The 22,211-nt window shown below is 47.9% G+C and overlaps 1 protein-coding gene across 1 annotated transcript in view; it reads left to right on the top strand.

The window, feature by feature from the left end:
• Positions 1 to 1,778: 1,778 nt before the first annotated feature.
• The window catches only part of C3_2H3orf70 (chromosome 3_2 C3orf70 homolog), a 143,804-nt gene continuing 123,371 nt past the window's right edge, over positions 1,779 to 22,211 (top strand). Inside the window, exon 1 of the mRNA XM_085648737.1 lies at positions 1,779 to 3,091. Within this exon, the coding sequence (XP_085504863.1) occupies positions 2,908 to 3,091 (184 nt within the window). The 5' untranslated portion in view covers positions 1,779 to 2,907. The remainder of the gene's footprint in view (positions 3,092 to 22,211) is intronic.

The following is a 22,211-nucleotide window of genomic DNA, read 5'->3' as shown; positions in this document are numbered from 1 at the left end:
GGCTGCCTGAAAGGATTATTCCACCACGGGTGCTAAGAACTGAGCAACTGAATTGTCACATGGGTCATTTTTCTGACTGATTCTAATTGAGCGCCATATGAAATAAATATACTCAGTCTTGCTAATGACCCCATTTTGCGTTTCAGTATGTAATTCTGACAATGAGGCAATAGGTAGGTGAATGGATGTTTGAGTGAGCGCATCAGTGAATAAGTGACTGATAAATGAGAGTGCACTCATAAATGAGTATGGGTCAGTGCATGGGTGGACAAATTCAAGGTGCTGAAAAAAGCTGCATTCCCATTTGTAGCAGGAGATACAATACCCTGCTGTCACTACTACTTACCCATCAATGCACCTACTCGTCTATTCTCTTAAGCCCTGATATACTAACACTGTGCGCCAGGTTTGCATTACTTTTATAACGCAAACCTGATGCAACGTGTTAAGCTGTGATTTACTATATAACACAAATCAGGATTTGCATTGGATAGTTTCCCAACGTAACACAAAGCTGTGCTATGCGATGCTTTGCATTACTTTGCACCAAGGGGGCGTTCCAAGTGTGATGCATGGGTGTTCCTACGCAACCACCCATGGTTTTTGTTGCAAATTCTTATCTACAAACATTCATAGACAGTGATTAACACCAAAATATTATGCCTTCTCGTGGCAGGCCTACTTTGCATGAGTGCTGCATTGTATAGCACAAATACAAAGGAGGAAAAGTGTTAAGGGATAGGTTTTTTTCCAGACTGGTCCTATTCTGGTACAAAAATTATTCTTAACAGAACGCACACGCCCTTGCTGTATGGCGCAAGCGTGTGTGCACTGGCACATGGAACCCTAAAGAGCGCAAGGAGCAAGGAAAACAGCCCCATATCTTAGTAGACCGCGCTCTGTCCACTCTCTCCGTTTCCTGCAACAAAGCGCAGTAACTATAGTTGCTGCACTGACATATGAACATTTTTCGGAGATCTGTGCCCTAGTCTCTCGGCTATTCTTCTATTCATGCATTCAAATCCAGCCATGCACTCACTCATCTATCCATTTGGCCAATCTCACATCTGTTCACCTGCCATGTTCTCGATGAACCAATGCTACTGATAACGAGTATTTCCTGCATAATAATGTTCTGTCCAAATCATACTGATAGGGAAACAAATATGGCGATAGGAAGTAATTATGTATGACTTGGGTTTCACCTGCTCACTCCTGGATAATACTTGTGCATTCTCATCAGTGACCATCCTCCATTCCCGAGTGCTTAATCTCAAGCCCCTAAACGTGGACCATCAGTACATTGCACTTACGTTTTGTTCGTAACGTGTGCACTGATATCACGTATTTCCAATAGACATGGAGCCAGAATGTCCTTCCTGTGATCTTTTTTTCTAGCCCTAATCTGGCTTCCTTTGCTCCGGACAGTAATCGATCCAAGTTTTAGAAAATCCATTTCGGGCAGGAGCGAGAAACGGAGTGCAGCGCACTAACCGGGGTATTAATTATGTTGATAATCGAATATAGCAATGGAGGAGCAAATAGTTGACAATGTATATAACCCTCTTTGCAGCACGTGAACTCTGCTCAGGGCATTTGAGGGACGTTGGTGCCGCTCAGAGAGAGTTACAGTTGACGCATCTGCCCAGCCCTATCAGAGCCTCTGGATGTGGGTTTACGTCAGGGTTAGATGAGCGTAGCTCAAGGTCAGGTTCTGGGGAAGCGTGCTTCCTTTTCAGACCCAGGGGGCGTGGTTCCATTTCAAACCCAGGGGCGAGGTTCCCTCCAGACTCGGGGTGTAAGTCCCTAGCAGACTCAGGAGGTTCTCGACAAGATTAAGGAGCTGTGGGGTCCCAGTGGGTGTTTGGTTTCAGACAAACTCCGAGACACTCGGGTGTAAAGTGGGAGCGGCGGCTCAGGGTAGTACCAGTCAGTTCTTAGAGGAGGCCAAGGGGGCGTGAGGCCGAGGGTATGGTTGAATCACCGTCCTGATTGTGGGGTGTTATAAACTCCGGAGGGGAGGTGTCCACGTCAGTCCTAGCCGGGATGTGCATACTCACGCTCTGTGGGTGTCTGGTTTCCCACTCTCGGGCTGGTTTGGGGGTTGGTGAAGCGGTGCTGGGTTGGGTGTGAAATCCCACCCAGGCTCTGTGAGATGTAGGGGCCACATGACTGATGTACATGTTTGGGGTGTACACGCCCTGTTAGACTCAGCCGCAATGCTCAAGCAATGGATATTCCCTAGAGGTCACGCAGACCCGGGCCGATCTGACAGTCTCGTGGCTGTGGGAGGGGCGCCAGTGCTTGTCACAGGGGCTGGTTGAACAGACAGGGAAGCGAGCTAGTGAGCTGAGCAGACCGGCCATGGCGTGTCGGGTTCCAGAGCAGTGGGTGGGTAGCGGGCGGCTCCCATCCTGGGGCGGGTCCAGAGCCTCGACTGACATCCGGCGCTTGGGGTCCCCAAGTGTCCGCCTCATCATCTGATGCCATCTCCGGAGGGTGGGCTCTGCTTGCCTCAGCTGCTGCCAGTGACAGAGCTGCCAGCTTCGCAGCTTCCCCGTGACCGTGAAAGAGGAGGACCCCGTCCGCCTCACTTTACTATCCGAGGGAGGACCCCGCCCACCCCTCTGGGCTCCCTGGAGCGGGACGTCGGCCACCTGCCCGCAGGGCTCCCTCCTGGGAAAATACCCGGTCCTCCTGAAGAGGTTCTTTTGGTGCAGACCGTGCCCATCCTGCTGCACTCACTTGGCTCTTAGGGGAGGGCTCGCCTATCAGCTGGGCTCTGTAAGGATCTCTTGAACCCCCTCCGCTCCAGGAGAGAGAGGAAGGACCACCGGCCGCCTTCAGTGGTTGTGTCTGCCCCACATCTCCCGGGAGCGGATCCCCGCTCGCTCCCCCGCCAGAAGGATGACGGCCACGGCAGCCTTGAAGGCGCCCAAGAGTGACAAAGTGGACGAAGCGCAGGCTCTGGCCCGCAGCTGCGCCGGGCGGCCGGACTTCCAGCCCTGCGACGGGCTCTCCATGTGTGCCACGCATAGCCACGGGAAGTGCTTCCGCCTCCACTGGTGCTGCCACCTGGGCTGGTGCCACTGTAAGTACCCAGTGCCGTTTCTGGGAAGGGATTTTTTTTTGTTTGGGGGCGCGCATTGGGCCACAGAGGAAACTGGAGGAGCTTGCAAAGGAAGATTATGTGGAAAGTGTGCGTGTGTGTATGTATGGTTGTTGCACGATGAGGTGTTTTTCTTCACGTGATGCCCCTGGCACGGATCAAGAGCCCACGTCTCTGGTGATGGGGAACACGGGACTAGGACAAATAGAGCTGGGACATGCTCCCCCATACCTCACTCTAGGGTACCCGTCTGAGCCACAATACGCTCGCAGGCCGGCTGCACACAGGGTGCTCCGAGGGTTAGCTCCCCAGCTTTCAACTTTTGGCTCATATCCAAAGTCTCAGACACAAATATTGCTACACAGTATCAAAACGACATTTCCCACTTTCAAAGACAGAGCTAGACTGCTCAGAACAAGTGTTTCACGCGCATGAGAGGCGCACGCGGAGGTGAGGGCGGCGGGCACCCTGCCTCTGCGCCGCATTCCAGTGCATCCCTCGCCTCCGCTCCTGCTCTTCGCAGGCGGCACAGAGCTCACAACACCGCCTCCTTCTCTGGCATTGCTTCCCCGGCGTGCATATGGCGCGAGAGCTCGACGAAAAGCAAATCTGCCACTGTGATTGAAGTATGAAAATAATCTCTTTTCTGGGCAGTGGACCAAACTATAAAAACAGATCAGACTGAGCTGCTCTGCGAGCGGAATAAACTGACAGAACAGGGTCGTGGGGGTGTACAAGCAGGCTTCAGCATCACACAATTATAATTCGTGCTTGCAGGGTTGCAAGTGTGTATGGGTTCAAAGCAATTTATGTCCGCGCTCCTCCATGTTATTCCACCGCCTCTACAGAATTACACGTGTAAACGTACATTGGGTGTGCGATTGTTTTCATGTGCCTTGCCCTCAGATGACGTCTCGTGATATTTGTAAACTCCGCCTCTGGGTGCCCTGCCGGGTGCACCCCTTGCGTTATCCCAGAAATTAAAATTATGAACCAAAGCCGATTAAATGCACGCTGGTGGGTCTCATCTGCAGTAGACCATGCGCGAGCGAGCGCTGCTTTGTGTTTCTATTTCAACATGCCCCCCCCACACACACTTTTTTTGTTTAACGAGTTTCTTATTTCAGACTGGGAAAAAGACCCGCGGCTGAAGAATGACAGGCTCGCGCGCTGAAGGCTGCCATAATAATCGACAATCGTTTCAGACAGACTAGTGTATGAAAGGATGCTGGAGGGAGGCTCGTCTGCGCGCGACGGCTGGCCTCCGATTCAGTCTGCTGCGCTCGCGGCTTGCCCAGGGCTTAGCAAAAGAGGAATCTCCTCTGCGCTCACACCATCTCTCATCTCTGGCGAGCACGGGCGCTTTCATGATGCTTCCTGGCCGCCGGGACACGCATCTGCGGCCCAGAAACAAAGCTTGTGAGCAAATTCACAAGCAGCCTTAATTCCTGTGCTTGAAATAAAAGGCATTTCCACGTAAAGCTGAAATTCCGCTCCAGTGATTGTAGTAAAACATTACTGGAAAGCCAAAACGATTATAGTCTCCTCTGCCATACATTATAAGGATATTGCATATCACTGAAGAGTTCAATAACCATATAGAGGAACAAGGCCAAAGTCTGAGATCCTTTAAAGGTTTTGGAACTCCGAGGTGACTTGCAATATCCTTATGTATGCCAGGGGCAGTGCTTAATTTGTGCCGGTGCTTGCCGGTGCTTAGCACCGGCACTTATTTACCAGGGCCGGGTCTACTAGACGTCTGCAACTCTGCACGTCATATGGCAATGTAAATGACAGTACGTAAAATTTAATTACCTCACTGAATCAGCGCATCACATTAGTGGTTCAGACCGTCCCACTCATTATTTATTTACTGCATGAATTAATCCAATATGCAGCAGTCAGATCGATCGGATTGTGAGTGACGTGACGCCGGTCACAATGCACATTTTCAAATTGCTTCCTTTAGTTTGGCGGCGGCCCTTTCCGGTGGGCGGGACACTGATTGGGCAGAGGCAGGGGGCTGGATTTGGTTCTGCGGGGGTTGGGCTGGGCGGCAGGCATTGCGTGTAGATTTTTCCCAAAATGCAACGCCCCTGCACATCCGCACGCACCGGTCCCCGCTAAGAGTCATTGAGGCAGTTCTGGGTTGAGGTGGATAGCCCGCCCGGCCCGACGAGTGTACGTCGCGTAGTGCAGGCAGCAGCAGCCTGGCCTAGACCGCCTATCGAATGTAAAGGCAGGCGGGCCAATGCTCGGCCACACACCACCACCAGGGCAGTCAGTCATGGTAAGTAACAGCCATAAATAGTATAATTAGCCATTACATTACCAACGCTGGGGATTTTTTGGGTCGTGGGCTTGTGGGTGGCGTAACATGCATAACGGTCACCGGCGTCAGGTGGTAACTCCGACTCGGCACCACATGAAGTCCGGGTTTATGTAAGTTAAAGCGGGCTGCGCGGCCCTGCAGTGCACCAGCCCCTGCCCTCCTCCTTCCAGCCTTCTCCTGGGCCTGGTAGTGGTATTGAACTGGTCAGGAGGTGCGGTGCCCCGTGCCCTGCGCCCGAGGCACGATTGCTCAGGGCAGACCTTGGACACGTCACTCGGTTGTTCACTTCACCAGTTTACTTAATACGCGTGAACTGTGAAGTGAGTGAACAACGAGTAACGAGTTCAAGGCCTGCCCTGAGCAATCATGCCTCCGGCGCCGGGCACCGTGTGCATGTGCAAGTTCAATAGCACTGCCCGGCACGGGCCAGGCCAGGAGGAGAAGGCTGGAAGAAGGGCAGGGGCCATGCAGGGCCTTTAACTTTACTTAACCCGGACTTTAGCAGCACAGCTGCGTGGCCTAGTCTCCAAGAAATTGCGGGCTCAGGCTTTGATTTCATCCTCCCAAATGCTGGGAAGGGTAGTTTCTGTCTTTAACGTCCTGAGCATTCTTTAGATTGTATAGTTTCAAGAAGCTGTGCCTTTAAACTGTACCTGGATCTGGGAAACTGCAGTCTGCCCAGTTAACTTGGATTTCATGGTAAGGCCAGCAACGATTTCTGCTCTTTAAGTCAAGTTTTCTCTCGAATACGTCAGTAAGCCGCACATATATTCCAGGGTACTGCTCACTTTTACCTTATGCTCTAGCCCATTTATGATATTATGGCTTCGCTTCAGTGAGGAAGATACTTTGTCTAGATGTTGCCTTATGCTGGCACTACTGTATTTTTGCTTGTTTTATATTAACTTCCCATTAATGTTCTTGTTGGTGGGTTTGCCTATATAGTTTTATTTTACTTTTGTTAGGGCGATTTGTTTGACAACTGCTAGAATTCAGGTAGTCTCCTCGGTCAAAAAGGTCTGGAGATGGAATAAGCCTCCAACAGTTTTTCTACAAATCTTAAAAACATATACATTTTGACAATTTCTTTTTTAATTTGACTTGGTCTTCTTTGTGTTACCCTTTGAGAATATTGTGTCAGCTAGTTTGCATTTGACAATGGTGATTGCTAGGCCATGTCGCTGCCATAGCGGATGGGTTGTTAACAATTCAATAGCAGCAGTCTTCTTCTTTTTTCTGCGTGTAAAATGTTTGTGCAAGGCGACCACCAAAGAATGTATGTATTCTGTGGCCGCAAAAATTGAGCAAAATATATAGTTTCATTTTTTGCATACTTTTTATAATACAGGAGAGTTCTAGAAGTTTTCACAACAGTCAATCCGTCCCATGTCATGGGTCCGGCTTTCAGACATTTATAAAAAGTGTGCCCATTGAGATGCGCGCAGTTTGGGGGCTCTAGACATCGCGAGATTAAGGCCAGAGCCAGCGACGCTAGATGAGTTAAAGGCAACCCTTGTGGTGTAACCTCGAGATTCCCCGAGCAGCTCCCCATTCCTCTGCAGGAGAAACCCGTGAGAATGTGATCTTGGGCAGGCCTTGAGTACCTACAACTTTAAAACTCACTGTTGCACATATTCATTTATTATGAACCAGAAAACATAACCTTCAACAAATTCTATAAAAATGAGCAATGGAGAGCTGGGTCCCACCAGCTGTTTAAAAGAGAATACAGTTGATGGGGTCTTCATTTGCAAAAAAGGTGAAACAAGCCTAAAGAAAATACGAAAGCTCCTAATATATTTAGATACAGTAACGACAGCATTTCTACCAGAAACGTCACTGTATAAGCAAAGCTGCCATTAATTTCCAGTAGGAAACAATTTACAAAATACGGGGAGGCCTTTTAATTTGATGAACTCGTTTGGGTGCAGAAGAGAACCACCTGGTTCTCATTCAACTTGCCGAACTGACATGTTTTCAACTGCTATTACTTCATCGGGCTTTAATATTCAAAACGGTAATTGGTCCCAGATACCAAGAGGTAATTTAAGGCACATTTTTCACATTCTATTTCGAGAGAAGATTGGCATCGATGTGTATGTATCTTTAAATGTAGTTCCTGAGTCTGTTCGTGAAAAGACTGAACACTGGGGTCAGAAAAAACACAATTTTCACTGATTCAGTGCACTTTTGCACAAGCCAACTGCTGCTAAAACATTGTAAAAAAAATACTGGCTCAATGTTGTTGTTTTTGTAGAAGTTAGTAAGAGGAGCTGCTGCCCACGCTTAGACCACTGCAGGTGTTTGTTTCTGCAATGTACAGTCGATGCACATGTTGCTTTTGCACTGGACTGTCAGTGACAATGTTGTTTTTACACTGCTCTTTCTGTGTAAACTTTGTTTTTGGACTGGATCGGCAGTGAAAATGTTTTTACACTGGTGTTTCTGTGTAAATGTTGTTTTAGTACTGAAATGCCAGTGCAAATGTTGCTTTAGCACTGGGCTGTCAGTACTAAAGTTGTTTTTGCAATGGACTGCCAGTGCAAATGTTTTTACACTGGTCTTCATGTTTGAACGTTTTTGTGGCGTACTGGCAGTGCACAAGCTGATTTTGCACTGGACAGTCAGAGCAAATGTTGTTTTAGCACTGGACTGTCATATACAAGTTTTTGTACGGTAATGGGACTATCCGTGCAAATGTTGTTTTTACACTCGTCTTCCTGTGTAAACGTTGTTTTAGTGCTAGACTGTCAGACACAAGTTGTGTTTGCACTGGACTGTCAGTAAAAATGTTTTTTATGCACGTTTTTTCTATCTGTATAAAGTACATATGACTTTTAGCAGTGCCAGTTGAGGATGTGGGTGGAGTCAGTGGAGGAAGTGGGTGGAGCCAGGAAAAAGTAGGTGTGTCCTCCGACAAACACTTGAGCACCTGGACTTCATATTTTACAAATTAAGCACTGGCCAGGGGGTACTTTAAACTGTATAATACATGATCACACCATCACCCTTCCCGTAAACTACTTAAAACCTTGGTGTGTAGCTCTTTCATATGAAAGAAAGAGCCTGTATGCAAACATGCGGGATACAAATAAAACATCTAGTGCAAAATTAAACCAATCAAAAACCTGTTTAAATATTAGTGGCAAATCGTCATTATAAGCAATTAAAATAGAGCAGAAGAATAAAAGCAATGTTCCATTTTTGTTGCTTCAAACAGCTGCTTAAGCTCAATGACCTGCCTTTCACCTCAGCTGTTAGCTCTGGCAGCAGGCATTTTGTTGTCAGGACTCCACTGTAATATCTTCTAATAGTGGAGTTTTGACATCTTTTCTTTATAGTTGGCGACTGGGTGCATCACAAGTCACTGATTATGAAGAAATCAGAGACTGCCCTTTTATACGTGGATTACAGAAACCTACGTATTATAGTATAATGCATACTTGTAGTGCATTTCCGAGACCCATGGCAAGAAGTGCCCAGCAACTGTCCAGTGTGAACCAGTAGTAAATCATACATAAGGGAGTTATATACGCTAGCCAATATCATTAATTCAAAAACTATGCCAAACACAGTGTTCAAAGCCCACCTTGAATGGTGTCCGCGAGAGTCCCAGACCATTAAAGGGCTTTCAGACTCTGAAAGCACTGCAGAACCATACAAATGGGAGGAATGCACAATGCAAACGCACTTTTTTTTTTTATCTGTTTTTTATTGATTTTACACAACCATTCAAATAAACAACAAAACATGATACGATATCATAATCATACGTGGCATAATGACATACAGTCTCAGACAGCATAGTAGAATACACAGTTACAGTGTCGAAGCATCATTATTTATTTATAAATCTGTTTATTAAGTTTGCAGGCAAAAGCACACATTACATCATAATCAATCCGTGAGCATCGTAATATATAACTATGAGCTGAGTTTCTGTGCATAGCATATACATTCTAGCCACATGACATTATCAGGAAAGGGAGTGACAGAGTCCTCTTGTACAACCAGCTAGTCTTTGAAGCACGATATCACCCCGCATGATGCTAGGGCCGCAGATCTAATGGAGAGCATCCGCCCACCCTCTCCTGGATCAGGTATGTGCTAATCCCAGTGCATCCCCAAACAGGTATACAAACAGTGCTAAACTCCCCGTTCAGTAACTGGGTGGCCGTTTTCTCGACAGCCTAGCAACTAAGATAACTACCAACAGCAGCTCGCAAGTTCTAGTCTAGACGGCCCCTCCCTTCTGATCCCCCGCCCCGCCCTGTTCCGACTTCTCCAGTCCCCCCCCACCAGGATCGGCTCTAGCACTAAGAGTCAATCCTAGGCATGCACTGTCTTCACTTTAATGCCTGTCAGTCACACCAGCGTGGCAGCTCAACCAGACGAACAGCGCCTCGTCGTCCAACGTAGCCTCTACAGCGCAGACCCGCTACCTCCCGGGGCCACCTCAGAGTGCAGTAGCGCCCGCAGCATCTCCCCCCATTGGGGTGCGACGGGCGTCATTCTAAGCCCCAGCGTCTCTTCCCGCCGAAGCGCCACCTCCTCCGCATTCGCCCACACCAGCAAAGAGCTACGCCATGCTCGCACATGTGGCGCAGCGTCTGCCTTCCAGCGTTTGGTGATAAGTCGCTTTGCCACTATAATCCCAAATCAAGAAAACGAGAGGCTACCTTAGCCGGGGCTGGCCGGTGAAAGAGATGTAATAAATAAGTGGGCCACTCGGGTGGAATTTCCCGGCTTGTACACCGACGGAGCTCCTCATGTACTGCCTGCCAGTACAACCGTAACGCAGGGCATCCCCACAGCATGTGGAGCAGGTCGGCGTCAACCACTGCGCAGCGGGGGCAGCAGGCATCCACGCGATGAAAATACTTGTTAATGGCAGCCGGCGTGAGGTAGGCCCTATGCAGGACAAAAAACTGTATTTGACGAAATCTCATGTTTCGAGGTATCCTCCTCGGCCCCTGCAGCACCCTCTCCCACTCTTTATCTACCATAGGTCGGCCAAGATCCACCTCCCATCTCTCGCGTAGTGTCCCTAAGTTCGCTGCCGCGTGCATCCGCAAAGCCGCAGCAAACCATTTGATTAGATGCCCCCCTCGACCCAAGACATGGAGGTATTGCAGCACTAAATGCTGCTCCGGCTCTACCCGCAAGTCTCCCCAGTGACCCGCCAGCGTCTCTATCAGGGCCCGGTGCCGGAGAAACTGGCCCTGCGCCAGTCCCGTCTCTTCCGCAAGAGTCGGGAATGACCGAAGGCCCCCCTCATGGTATAGGTCCTCCAATGTGTGGAGATCAACCGCGTGCCAATCCCTGAGGTCTGCAGCCCCAAGCGTGTCTCGCCCGCAAGGGGAGCCCTCCAGAGGAATAGCTGGGGCATATGGGATTCTGGTCCGTGTCAGCCGGAGACATCGTCGGTAGCATTTATACGCCACCACTAGCAACAGTGGTTCGGGCTTGAGCGCGCTAGTGGTCGGGTGAAAGATGCGGAGGAGCTCCGTTACTGTCAGCGGCGGGTTCACCGCCGTCGCCGTGTCCTCTCGGCATCTATCAGCTAGCCAGCCGGCCACCCATTGTAGCTGCGCTGCCAGATAGTAGTGTTCAAGACACGGCATCCCTAGTCCACCCTGGCCCACGGGAAGGCACAGTTTCGGCAGCGCCACCCTGTGGCGCGCCGTTCCCCAGACGAAATCGCGGAGGGAGCGCGTGAAGGGCGTGAAGAAGGACACCGGTATATACACCGGCAGGTTGGCAAAATAGTACAACAGACGTGGCAGCACCACCATTTTAACAAGCGCTATGCGGCCGGTCACCGAAAGGGCAAGCGTACTCCAGAACGCCATCTGGGCTCGGACCGCTGTCACGGCGCGCCCCAGGTTACCTTCCACTAGATCCGCTGGGCGGCGATATATCTGGACACCCAGATAGCGAAAGGTGTCCGGCTGCCATTGGACCCGCACTCCGCCAAGGCGGTAACCAGGGTCCTGGACGTCGCCTCGGAAGGCGAACAGACAGGATTTAGCGGCGTTGACTCGGAGGCCTGAGAGCTGCTCAAAGGCGTGTAGGATGCAGCCCAGCCTCGCCGGGATAGTGGACACATCCCTGACATAGACCAGTAGGTCATCTGCGTAAAGGGACACCTGGTGGGTAGCGTCTCCCAGCGGAATGCCATCCGCCAGCTCCCTACGGAGTGTCGCCGCTAACAGCTCCATTGCAAGCGCAAACAGGAGGGGCGACAACGGACACCCCTGCCTGGTACCTCGGCCGATCTGAATGGGGTCTGAGACATATGGACCCGTACGCACGCGCACCGTAGGTCCCTTGTACAGAAGAGCCGTTAGCTGTAGGAAGCCCAGTCCGAAGTGCGACAGCGTTGACACCAGGTATCCCCATTCCAGACAATCAAAGGCTTTCTCTAGGTCCAGGACCAGGCAACCCGCTCTGGGCCATTGTCGAGTGCTCTCCTCCATCACTCGGAAGAACCGCCGCAAATTGAGCGAAGTGGCACGTTTGGGCACAAAGCCATTTTGATCGCTGTGCACCAGCGTGGGCACCACCGGCGCCAGTCTCTCCGCCAGTATCTTCGCCAAGATTTTATAGTCTGTGTTGAGCAGGGCGAGCGGACGATAGGACCCCAGTTGAGTGGCGTCCCGCCCTGGCTTCAGCAGGGAAATCAGATAGGCTTCCTTCAGCGATGCCGGCAGTGTACCCTCCTCCAGTGCCGACAGGTAGAGGCTGTGAAGCTTCGGGATCAGGGTCTCACGGTACGTTTTGTAGTACTCCGCCGGAAGCCCGTATGGCCCCGGCGCCTTCCCCGAAGCCAGAGCGGAAATAGGCTCCCCTATCTCGTCTACCGTGGGGGGCCACTCCAAGTCCGCCTGGTATTCCTCCGGAACCCCGGGTAATTCCCCTGCCTCCAAAAACTCATCCAGGTCGCTCGCGCTCCTCTGCCCCGTTGACCGGTACAGGGTAGCATAATGCGCCGTGAACGCCTGATGGATTTCCCACTGTGTGTGGACCAGCGCTCCATCTGAGCCCGTGATTGCACTGACTGGTAGTCGAGCCGTCTCCTGCCTAATGAGCCATGCCAAGAGTCGTCCCGCCCTGTCCGACGTAGCATGCACCCGAGCTGAGTGAGCCGCGTAATTAAGGCAACGAAGCCACTCCAAGAGGTCTGCATGGCGTGCCCGGAGGTCCAGCAAGCGACCCGAGTCCACGCCCCTCCCCTCACCATGCAATTCGCTCGAGAGGAGGCGAGACTCCAAGGCGGCGAGAGCACGTGCCAACTGTTTTCGGATATTCCAGGTCGCGCCCAGACAGTGTCCCCTAATGCAAACTTTATGGGCGTCCCATTCTGTCAGCTCACTGTCTGTGGAGCCCTCATTAAGATCGAAATACTGCACGACCGCCGTTTCCAAAGAGGCCCGAAATTCCGAGTCCTCCAGTGCCGCCGTCTGGAGGCGCCATGTCGGCACCGGGGGCCGATCGGGCTGCCACTTAAGCCCCAGGATGAGGGGGTTGTGGTCTGAATGTGTCCGACCCATATATTCCGCACGGGTCACCCACGGCAGCACCGAAGGGGTACCTACCACTCTGTCCAACCGGACATGGAGGCGGTGCACCGCTGAATAGTAGGAATAGACGCGCTCGTCCGGGTGGACAGTCCGCCACAAATCGGTGAGAGTCCAATGCGACAGCCACGCGGTAAGGGCTCTGGCGTTCGACCCCACCTGCGTGCCTTTCAGGGGTGGAAACGACCGGTCCATGTGGATGTCTAGCACGGAGTTAAAGTCTCCTCCCAGGAGCCAGGGGAGGCCAGCAAACGGCGCCAGTACCGACGACAGGGCAGCGAGGAAGGCCGGCTGCTCCACATTCGGCGCATAGAGGGACCCCAGCAGCACCTGCTGACCATCTAGTCGTCCGTGCACTAAGGTGTACCTCCCCCCGGGATCCACCAGCGCCTGCAAACAAACAAACGGGGCGCCCGCCCTCACCCATATTAGAGTGCCATTAGCATGTGCCGAGCATGTAGTGCCATATACCTGCCCCCTCCAGCGCGCGCGCAGCCTGCCCAACTCCACAGCCGTCATGTGCGTCTCCTGCAGGAGTGCTATTGCCACTGCGTGTCGCTGCATGTATGCGTAGACTGAGTACCTCCGCGCCGGTGTGTGCATGCCCCTAACATTCCAAGTGAGTATATTGGTTGCAGCCATGCGGATGTCCTAAGGGTACGTCTGTGGCGGGGGACTAGGGGCGTCCCCCCAGGGCGGGGGGCAGCGGGGCCTCGCCTGACCATGTAGAGAGCTGCAACATAAACATTTCAACACAACAACGCACAAACATAGTTCCATGCGCAAGAACAAACCAAACAGGCAATCGAAACCGCCAGGGCGAAACCCTCTACGGGTATACAGTGTCGAAGCATCATGTGAGTAATTTAACCTTTGCAATTGAATCTCCTATTGCAAACCAGTGCGAATGCTTCCAGCTTTTGGTCCCTCATCCAGTGTCCAATTACAGCCTACCCTGAGTACTCAAATCTATCAATGTACAATACATTGCCAATAACCCAACTAAAATATAAAGAAAAAACTGTACCCCACCCTGCCCTCCCCTCCCCGCATGTCCGGCACCAGTAGCGATAGTAGCCTGTACACATGCCCACAATTGGACTCATGCGCATTCCAGTCCCACAGCTGACTTAGGCACATTGCATGCAAACGCACTTAATATAACATTGCATTATGACAGGTACACCCCTGCAAGATTACATGTTGTTTTTTTAACCTTAAATAATACCCACAAACAGATCAATTGCACCTGTGCTGAGCAATTATGTACCACTATTGGCCTAACATTTGCAGGTAATGATCAGAAGGAAACATTCTTTACACCTTCTGATGCCAAAAAATGACATTTGAACATGTGATTGCAAAAGTACCAGGCAACAGTGCAAATGTAAGCAATCCTAGAGCTGTACTTTTATTTTGCGAGCACACTGTACTACCTACTGCATTAAGTACGTATTGACAGTTGCTGTCACTATGAGTTACGACCAATCATATCATATCTTCGGGCCATGATACAGTACTTAAGCGGGAAAAACAGAATAAATAAATATTCATTCTCAATTGATTTGCCTAGCTTTATCAACAACTTTTTTCTACGTTGTGGAATAGACAACCTAAGGGATTACACAAAAGCAATCTCTAAGCAGTTTGGTTATTGTCACTGTGTGTTTTGGTTGTGCCCAAGGCCAGATTGGCCATGCCGTCCTTTTTCCAGGGAATTTGATACTGGGGGCTGGTTTTGTAGGAGTTCAGCAATTTTAAAATCACAGCAGAATTCATTATATATCCAACAGTAATCAGGCACCAATAAAAGTGCCAACATGGACTCTGGTGATTAATGTACCTGCTGGAGAGAGATTGAAGTTTTTTCTAGTGGCAGTTTTGACTCATCTAAGGTAGCACAGAGGGTTAATGTGACTGCTATAAAGAGCATGTACTATGCAGATCACAGAACAGTATTTTGTGTGTATAGTGGAGGGGTTACTGCTTTTGTCACAAAGATCATTTTGTTATTGTTCAGTTCATAAGTTACATTTGCAATCTAGGTTTTAAAGTTATTTATTCTTTTGCCCCAGAATTTTGTTATCCTAATTTTGATAAGAAGGGTTTGTTTAGGTAGAAATACATTCTTATGAGTAAAGTCAACCGCAACCACTGTGTTACATTCTGAATCCTGAGTTTGTGCTATGGACAGATGAGAGGCACTGTTGACGGTTGATAGTACGGGAATCATTGAAGAGTCCCAATAAAGGTTGCTGTATCCTGGTGCACTGTAAAGTCATCATTTACTATTCTTTAAAAACGAATACAATTGAATATATAATGAAAAATGTGTTGTCGAATGCACAATTTTTGCCATGTTCTCCAAAATTTTCTAGGCTGGAGAACCCCCCAAATCCCATTGTAGTAGTCCAGCATGATCGCTACCCTCAATCGCTATGCACCGTATGGGGACTGGTCTGAAAAAATTTGCCAGGGCAACCCTGGTTGTGCCACTACGTTCTTTGAAGCCTCTCCAAGGAGTTATGTGGCACTTACTATGTACAGGATATATTTATCAAATAATCAAAACAACATAAAGCAGCTGCACTTGGTTGCCTCATCTGATCAGAGTCGACCATTTCATCAGCTCATTAAAATGGAATCACATTCACTTCTCGGATTGATTGTGTCAGTCTTTAATTTGGAAAATGTTAAATATTCACTGGTCATCATGGCCTACTCGAAATAGTATTAGTCGTAGCCATTTTCTAATCCCCATTTTTTCATCTAATTTTATTTACTCAAGCATTGTTATTTAGGCACGCCATCTTGTTTACTTGCCGTGTTATATCCCTCCCTTCTCTTTGGTTTCATATTAATCTCTTGTAGTCCAACTCATCCTTGCCCTCAGTGGCGTCACTAGGGTTGGTGTCACCCGGTGCGGGTAACTCATGGTGTCACCCCCTCACGACTTACCGCATGGACCTCCTCCGCTCCGAGTCCGCCAGTGGACACAGTTGGCAAATAACGGGACCATACAGAATCCTTAGTAACGTTTGTAAATGTAGGTCCTATATTTACAAAATGTGCCTGTTAACAACAGTGTGATAATGACTCATTAATCAGGTTGTACAGTGGGCTACCTGCTAGTCAACAGTTTATTGGAATTTATAATATCATAGCTATGGTCCTTTTAATAGTGTGGTGTTCCCACTAGCCAGCAACACGATATATCAGTAGTCGAAGTGGGGGATTACTGCATTATTTGTTCTGCATCATTTTTACTAGGTGTGAGGAGGGTTATATTATCTAGAGCAACTAGTCTCTCCACACAATCTTTTTAATTCTTTCTTTTTTCGCTGCACTGCATCACATTAGATTTCTTTAAATATGCACACAAACACATTCTCTGCTTTTGATGTCTGCACTGCTCTGGCAAGGCATTGTTCATGAGCATAAGAGTTTGCCATAGAGGCAATCCCTATGATCAAGGGATTGACCTTCTACTCTTGGCGGATGACCAAATGATAACATTGATCATCAGAGCTTGATACCTTAGCTCTACCACGAGTAGCAATTTGATGGTAATCCTTGCTCTGCACTGAATGCCTGAGTGGGATTCTAACTATCCTTCAATCTCTGTATATCTCTCCATGTGCTCTTATTACTGACCCCCAGTTCTCATTTTGTATGTTATAATGAGTTATTGACAGTAAAATGTATTCACAAAGTGGGATATGCTTCTAATCACAGAATGTCCCCAAATACGATAAAATGTGGAAGCACAAGCCATTTGTCTCCGAGCCATGGAGTTTCGATCATCAGCACTTCTCCCTTTTCCAAAACAGCAGCTCAAACATGAATGGCTAAAAATCCTAGTTTGCAAATGTTTTCTAAATAATAATGGCTCTGCCATATTTGACTCATAATGCAAGATCTGTAGCATGATCTGACCATTTAAACTAATAAATTGTTTGTAGCTCAAACGTATCAAAAGTTAATAAAAAAATGTGACTTGTGTTGTTGCGGAGTAGATGACAGTTAATAGCTCACTGTTCTATGTTAGGATTTTAACTTATAAACTGCAAGTAACAAAAGGATCTCTCTGAAGCAGTAGCCCACTGGCCTATTTACATTATGTGCACTTTGTGATCTGCGTGGTACATGTTCTTTGCAGCAGGTACATTAACCCTCTGAGCTACGTTTCCATGAGTCAAATCTTCCATTAGACAAAATTCCGATCTCTCTCTACGAAGAACATTAATCATCAGTCATCATGACATTTTATTATTACCGAAAATTACTGGAGGCCAGGAAGGAGGCAGCAAGTGCTTTTAAAACCATAATATACTTGCAAAAATGATGCCTCCACCTAAAGTCAGCACCTGGTGCGGTCACACTGGTTGCACCGCCCTAGAGCTGACCCTTCTCAAGGGCCCTGTGATCTCAGTGACAGGGTCACTGTTGTTCTAGGGTGTACTGCTTCATAAGCCTGCCCGCAAGACTGGAGGCGAACTTCAGTATGAATAGTGGTGGACAAGCCTTGAAGGTTAACCTACACTTGTCATGCTAAGGTCCACCTGCTGGTGCTACGACACCGGGGCTTCTAATGTCTTGCGAAGCCTTCTAAGGTCTAGCATGAGATAGTGCTCTCTCAGGACAGTGGTCTGGCGGACTGGTTATTAAGGCTGTACCTGGTTCCCCAGTTCCAAATTCAGCAGCTCTGGCCATAGTGCCACATCCTCTCCCCCACTGAACACCATACTGATCCACTGAGAAAAACTCAGACTGCCTTCAACTACAACCCAATTGTTGCTGGCTATAAACACCTGGATGCGGCTCAATTTAAATTACGCACTGGGCAAGAGCAATATGTGGCCTACAAAAAAAAGTGACAGCATCCTGGAAAAAGCAAACAATCATAGGGAATGCAAAATTTTGCAAACCATGTGAAATATAAGCAGGAACAACATGGTTACCTTAACGCTTTTACACTCACTGTTCAGAAATCAGTGAGTGCTTTTGCCTGAAAAGTTAAGGACATGACAACAGGGCCCTGAATGGAACCAATTCAATGGCCATTGCTTATATCCTTACAAAACGTAAGCAGTATGGTAAAAAAAAAAAAGACAACATCCCTAGACACAGAGCAGCAGTACAAATTTTGTTTTTCAATCCTCACATTGCTGTACCGCCAGGATTAGTGCACTAGTTCCAAGCCCAGGGAAAACAAAGCCAAGACAACAAAAATAGCGCTTCACTGGCAAACTCTGTAAAAGTGGCGCTAATGTGTTTGGGTGTGAATAAAATCAATCTGGCCAGTTTGCTACCACTCTGTCTTACTTTATTTAGTTATTTATTTTTCATATTTTCAAACTTTTATTCCAGATGCTGCACTTTGGAATTAAATGTCAGAAAAATACGACATTGATTTCCGGCAAAAGTGATTTTCTTTTTTGGATCCATTTCACAGGGAAGCAAATAAAAGAAAGGAGAGGAGACAGTGCGCGCTGCGCACAGGCACCTCCTCCTCCTGAAAGGTTAGGTTGCTAGGCGCACACCGGCCCTGTTGGAGTCACCCCATGTGAGGGTGTCACCCGGTGCGGTCCGCACCCCCATAGTGACGCCGCTGCTTGCCCTGATAAGAGTGTCATTGACTTGGCATTGAGATTCAGAGTTTCACAATTGACCAAGATGTTATGTGGGGTTGATTGCTATTGGTAGAAATTCACAGGCGACCAACTTGTTGCCACTGCCAAAGGTGAGTTGCAAGGGCGCAAAATGTGACTAATTGTGTCTCTAATGTTATAGTCACCTTTCTTTCAGTAAATTATATCTATACTTTAAGCAAATACATTGTCTCTAATCCCACATTGGACGTGGACCACGCCCTATTTAAGAGAACAATTGTCACTGCAGGTTGATGTCATAGGCAATGCTGTTGAACAGTCATTTAATATTTATATAATCAGATACCTGAGCTGAAGGTGTTCAATTTGTTTTCAGGAAACACATGTGCCTGGGCGTCTGGGACCAATGAGAGAGTTCACTATGGGCCGATAGTATCTTAATGTTTGCTGGGTGTGTGACGACAGTGGGGATCTTGCTATGAGAGCATAAACGCAGAGAGAGTCCTGAGCACTCAAAGAAGTCAGTCATCAAATTTCCGAAGTATCAATCGTTCAGGTATTCTGCAGAATACCTAAACTATTTATACTTTGGGAAATTGATTATGTTTACCCCGACATTGGGGGTTATGTCTTGAGGTTGTATGGTAGCCAACCTTTGTCCTAGAGCACCACTTTACTATAATACTAGCGTGTGACATTCGGTGAGAGCCTTCCATGAGCACGGCTACCTCCTTCTTTTGAGCATTGCCATGAGAGCAATCACTTTGCAGTAAAGCGTCTCTTGTCATCCAGCTCCTGGGGCTCAGAAGCATTTGTCTGGTTAGAAGGCCTGATCTGGCCCTTGCTTAAGGTTTCAGAAATGTACAGTGTTGCCATGGTTCCTTGGACTCGAGGCTCGCCTGGGGAAGAATGGAGAGTGAGTCCATTCTCAAATGGGGAGACACAGACTCCATTTATAAAGCACTAATCACACTTGGCTTGGCTCTTTCTCTGGCCTACTCTTATCCCATAATCCAACTTGACTCGCACGTGGATTACCGTTGTGAGTGAGAGGCTGAGATTGTAGGTTGGTCTGATATTTCCTCGGGAGTCTGTTGTGGTTTTCTTTTCTAATCTATCAAAAGATTCCTGGTGCGTCCCTCACATTTGGTGGCTGTCTAGTGCATTTATTGTAGAGGATCATGGGCCTGCTGCAATCCCCAAGCGGGAAGTTTGCAGGGCAGCACACCAAGGTAGAGATAATCGAGTCCTCCTTCCTTCAGTGCCACTGCTGTAACAAGGAGGGAGGTGAGATGGCCACAAAGTGTCCTCTTCTCTCCAGCGCTGAAGCCTACTGCGGCTGGTCTCAGGGTTCCCGATGACACTAGCTAGTGTTCTACTAGCGCTTCGAGGGGCACGTGGCACAGGGAGGGGTAGATCTCATGAATGACCATCACACCAAGGATTCGTTGGAAAATCAAAGTGACCCAATGAAGTATAAATTAAATGCATGGTTACAAAACACAGCTGAGGATGGGCCATGCAGGTGAAAAATGACCAGACAGCTGTGGTAGGAGATTTCCTTCAGAGGCGCGACAATACTAGATGGTCTAGGGAGCTGATGCTTTTGTTGTAAACCTGTCAATCTTTGGTAAAGGAACTGGAGCATTTTTGATCAAATCTGAGTTGTGAATAGCTGCAAAAACATTGCATTTGTTTAGGTGTTATAAAGAGCTTCCAATACTGTCTTTGGGAATCTTCGGAGCATTTCATGCTTTTTGTAAAAATGCTTCTCCAGAAATAGTGCCCTCCTGGAGCCACTTGACGCATGCTGCTCTTCGGTTCAGATCACACTGCCGGCTCCAGGATTATCCTCTCCCTCGGACACAGAAGGATACTCGGGTGCAGACCTGTGGCAAATTCTTCCTGGAGAATGGCTGCTGGCTGTCAGAGGGGACGCGACAACCCGACTTGTCGCAACAGACAATTAATACTTTTAGTGCTGCAGACCCCGTGTCAGGAATTGTACAGGACGTTATTATTGAATCAATGTATTGCATGTTATTATTATTATTTTACTTTACCTTTTAAAGCTACGGATATCACACATCTCTATAAGGATAACAAAAACAGAAGAAAAATCATTCCTCGGCCATGCTGACTTGCCTGTATTTACATATTCAATCGTAAACTTCTGAAATTACAGTGATCGCCCATTTGTCCGCATATTTTAGTGCAACATGAGTGTTATTGATGTTACTGGCATATTAGAGCATTTAAAGCATCAATAAATCCATTTTCTGCCTGGTACTGGAACACGGGGAGCCGTCCTATCGAGCATGACCTGACTAGACATCTGTTCCTCCTCCGTGTGCAGACCTAGCTCTCTGACCAGTTGACAAATCCTGCACCCCTCATGGGTCATCCAATACAATCTGATGTAATCTTAGTTTAATACAAGTCACTTATGTTCCTAGGATCCAAGCGTCGGCAGCCCCTACACTTTTCCAGGACTATAATTCAGTGTCCAGCTCTTTCCAGATGACAAGATTCTCCTGGTAGCAAAATACAACTTATAATGCAGCCTAACAGTAGGGCTGCTAGCAAGCAAAGTGATTTGATTTGAGATTAAATTGAAGCAGTTATATGACCCATTATCTCCTTAACCTGAAATGATAAAACTTCCTGCTTTTGTTTCATCACCTGAGCATCTGATTTTCAACAAGGAATGTGTCTGTATTGATCGCCATGAGGCAATGCAATATATGCTGCCCCAGGCTGCATACGTCCTGAAATTCTTGTGCGAAGATATAGTTACATATAACCCACTATGCTGACTGTTTCAATCGGAGGGGCCGGTCAATCAGAAGAGGTATCTTCTACACAGAGGCTTAGTTTCTTAAGAAAGTTGTAATTTATATCTAAGGGGGTCATTTAGAGGCATATGTTAAATGTAGATGCACAAGCAAGTGACATATCCGCTTAGTAAGGGGTGCATTTTTGGGCTAAATTTCACCTGCCTGTAGGAAAAAAAGGTGTAACTTGCTCAAAAGATTTTTGAGCCTGTTTGCATATGTTAATACTTGATTTTTTACATTTAGCATGTGCACTGCTGCAAAATGTCTGCGTAAAACAAGAGATTGAAGTTTTGTCTCACTTCGCGACAGGCACAAGTGTAAAATTGGCAGGTAGATAGTATTTGTGAATTTTTCCATGTACACTCAAGGTAAAATGACCTGGTAAAACTGGTCACAAAAGTACTCACACTTCTCCATTGTGCTCAAGTCATAGTTATTCCAGTTGTGTTCTGGCTTATAGGGAAGTCTCACTTCTGAATATTGAAGGCTTGTACTTGAGTATAAGGGAGGACCTGGCTTACTTCTCCGAGGTCCTGCCCTTGAATGCTTATCCCATGTACTGTGATTCATTTTCCTTGCAAATAAGAGTAGTCAAAGCAGTAACGCTAATCCATTTTGTGAAGAAATGCTGTAATTTGTATTTATTGAAAGTGTTTGTGCTGTGCAGTACTACTGCTTTTCGAGTACCTGGACGCTTTGCAATAGGGAAATGGGGCTGGGGGAGGAGTAAACTCATGAATG

This window comes from Triturus cristatus, chromosome 3_2, assembly GCF_964204655.1.
Source record: "Triturus cristatus chromosome 3_2, aTriCri1.1, whole genome shotgun sequence".
Classification (NCBI taxonomy): Eukaryota; Metazoa; Chordata; class Amphibia; order Caudata; family Salamandridae; genus Triturus; species Triturus cristatus.
The sequence above is the reverse complement of the archived record's forward strand: the minus strand, read 5'-3'. Positions and strand labels throughout refer to the sequence as shown.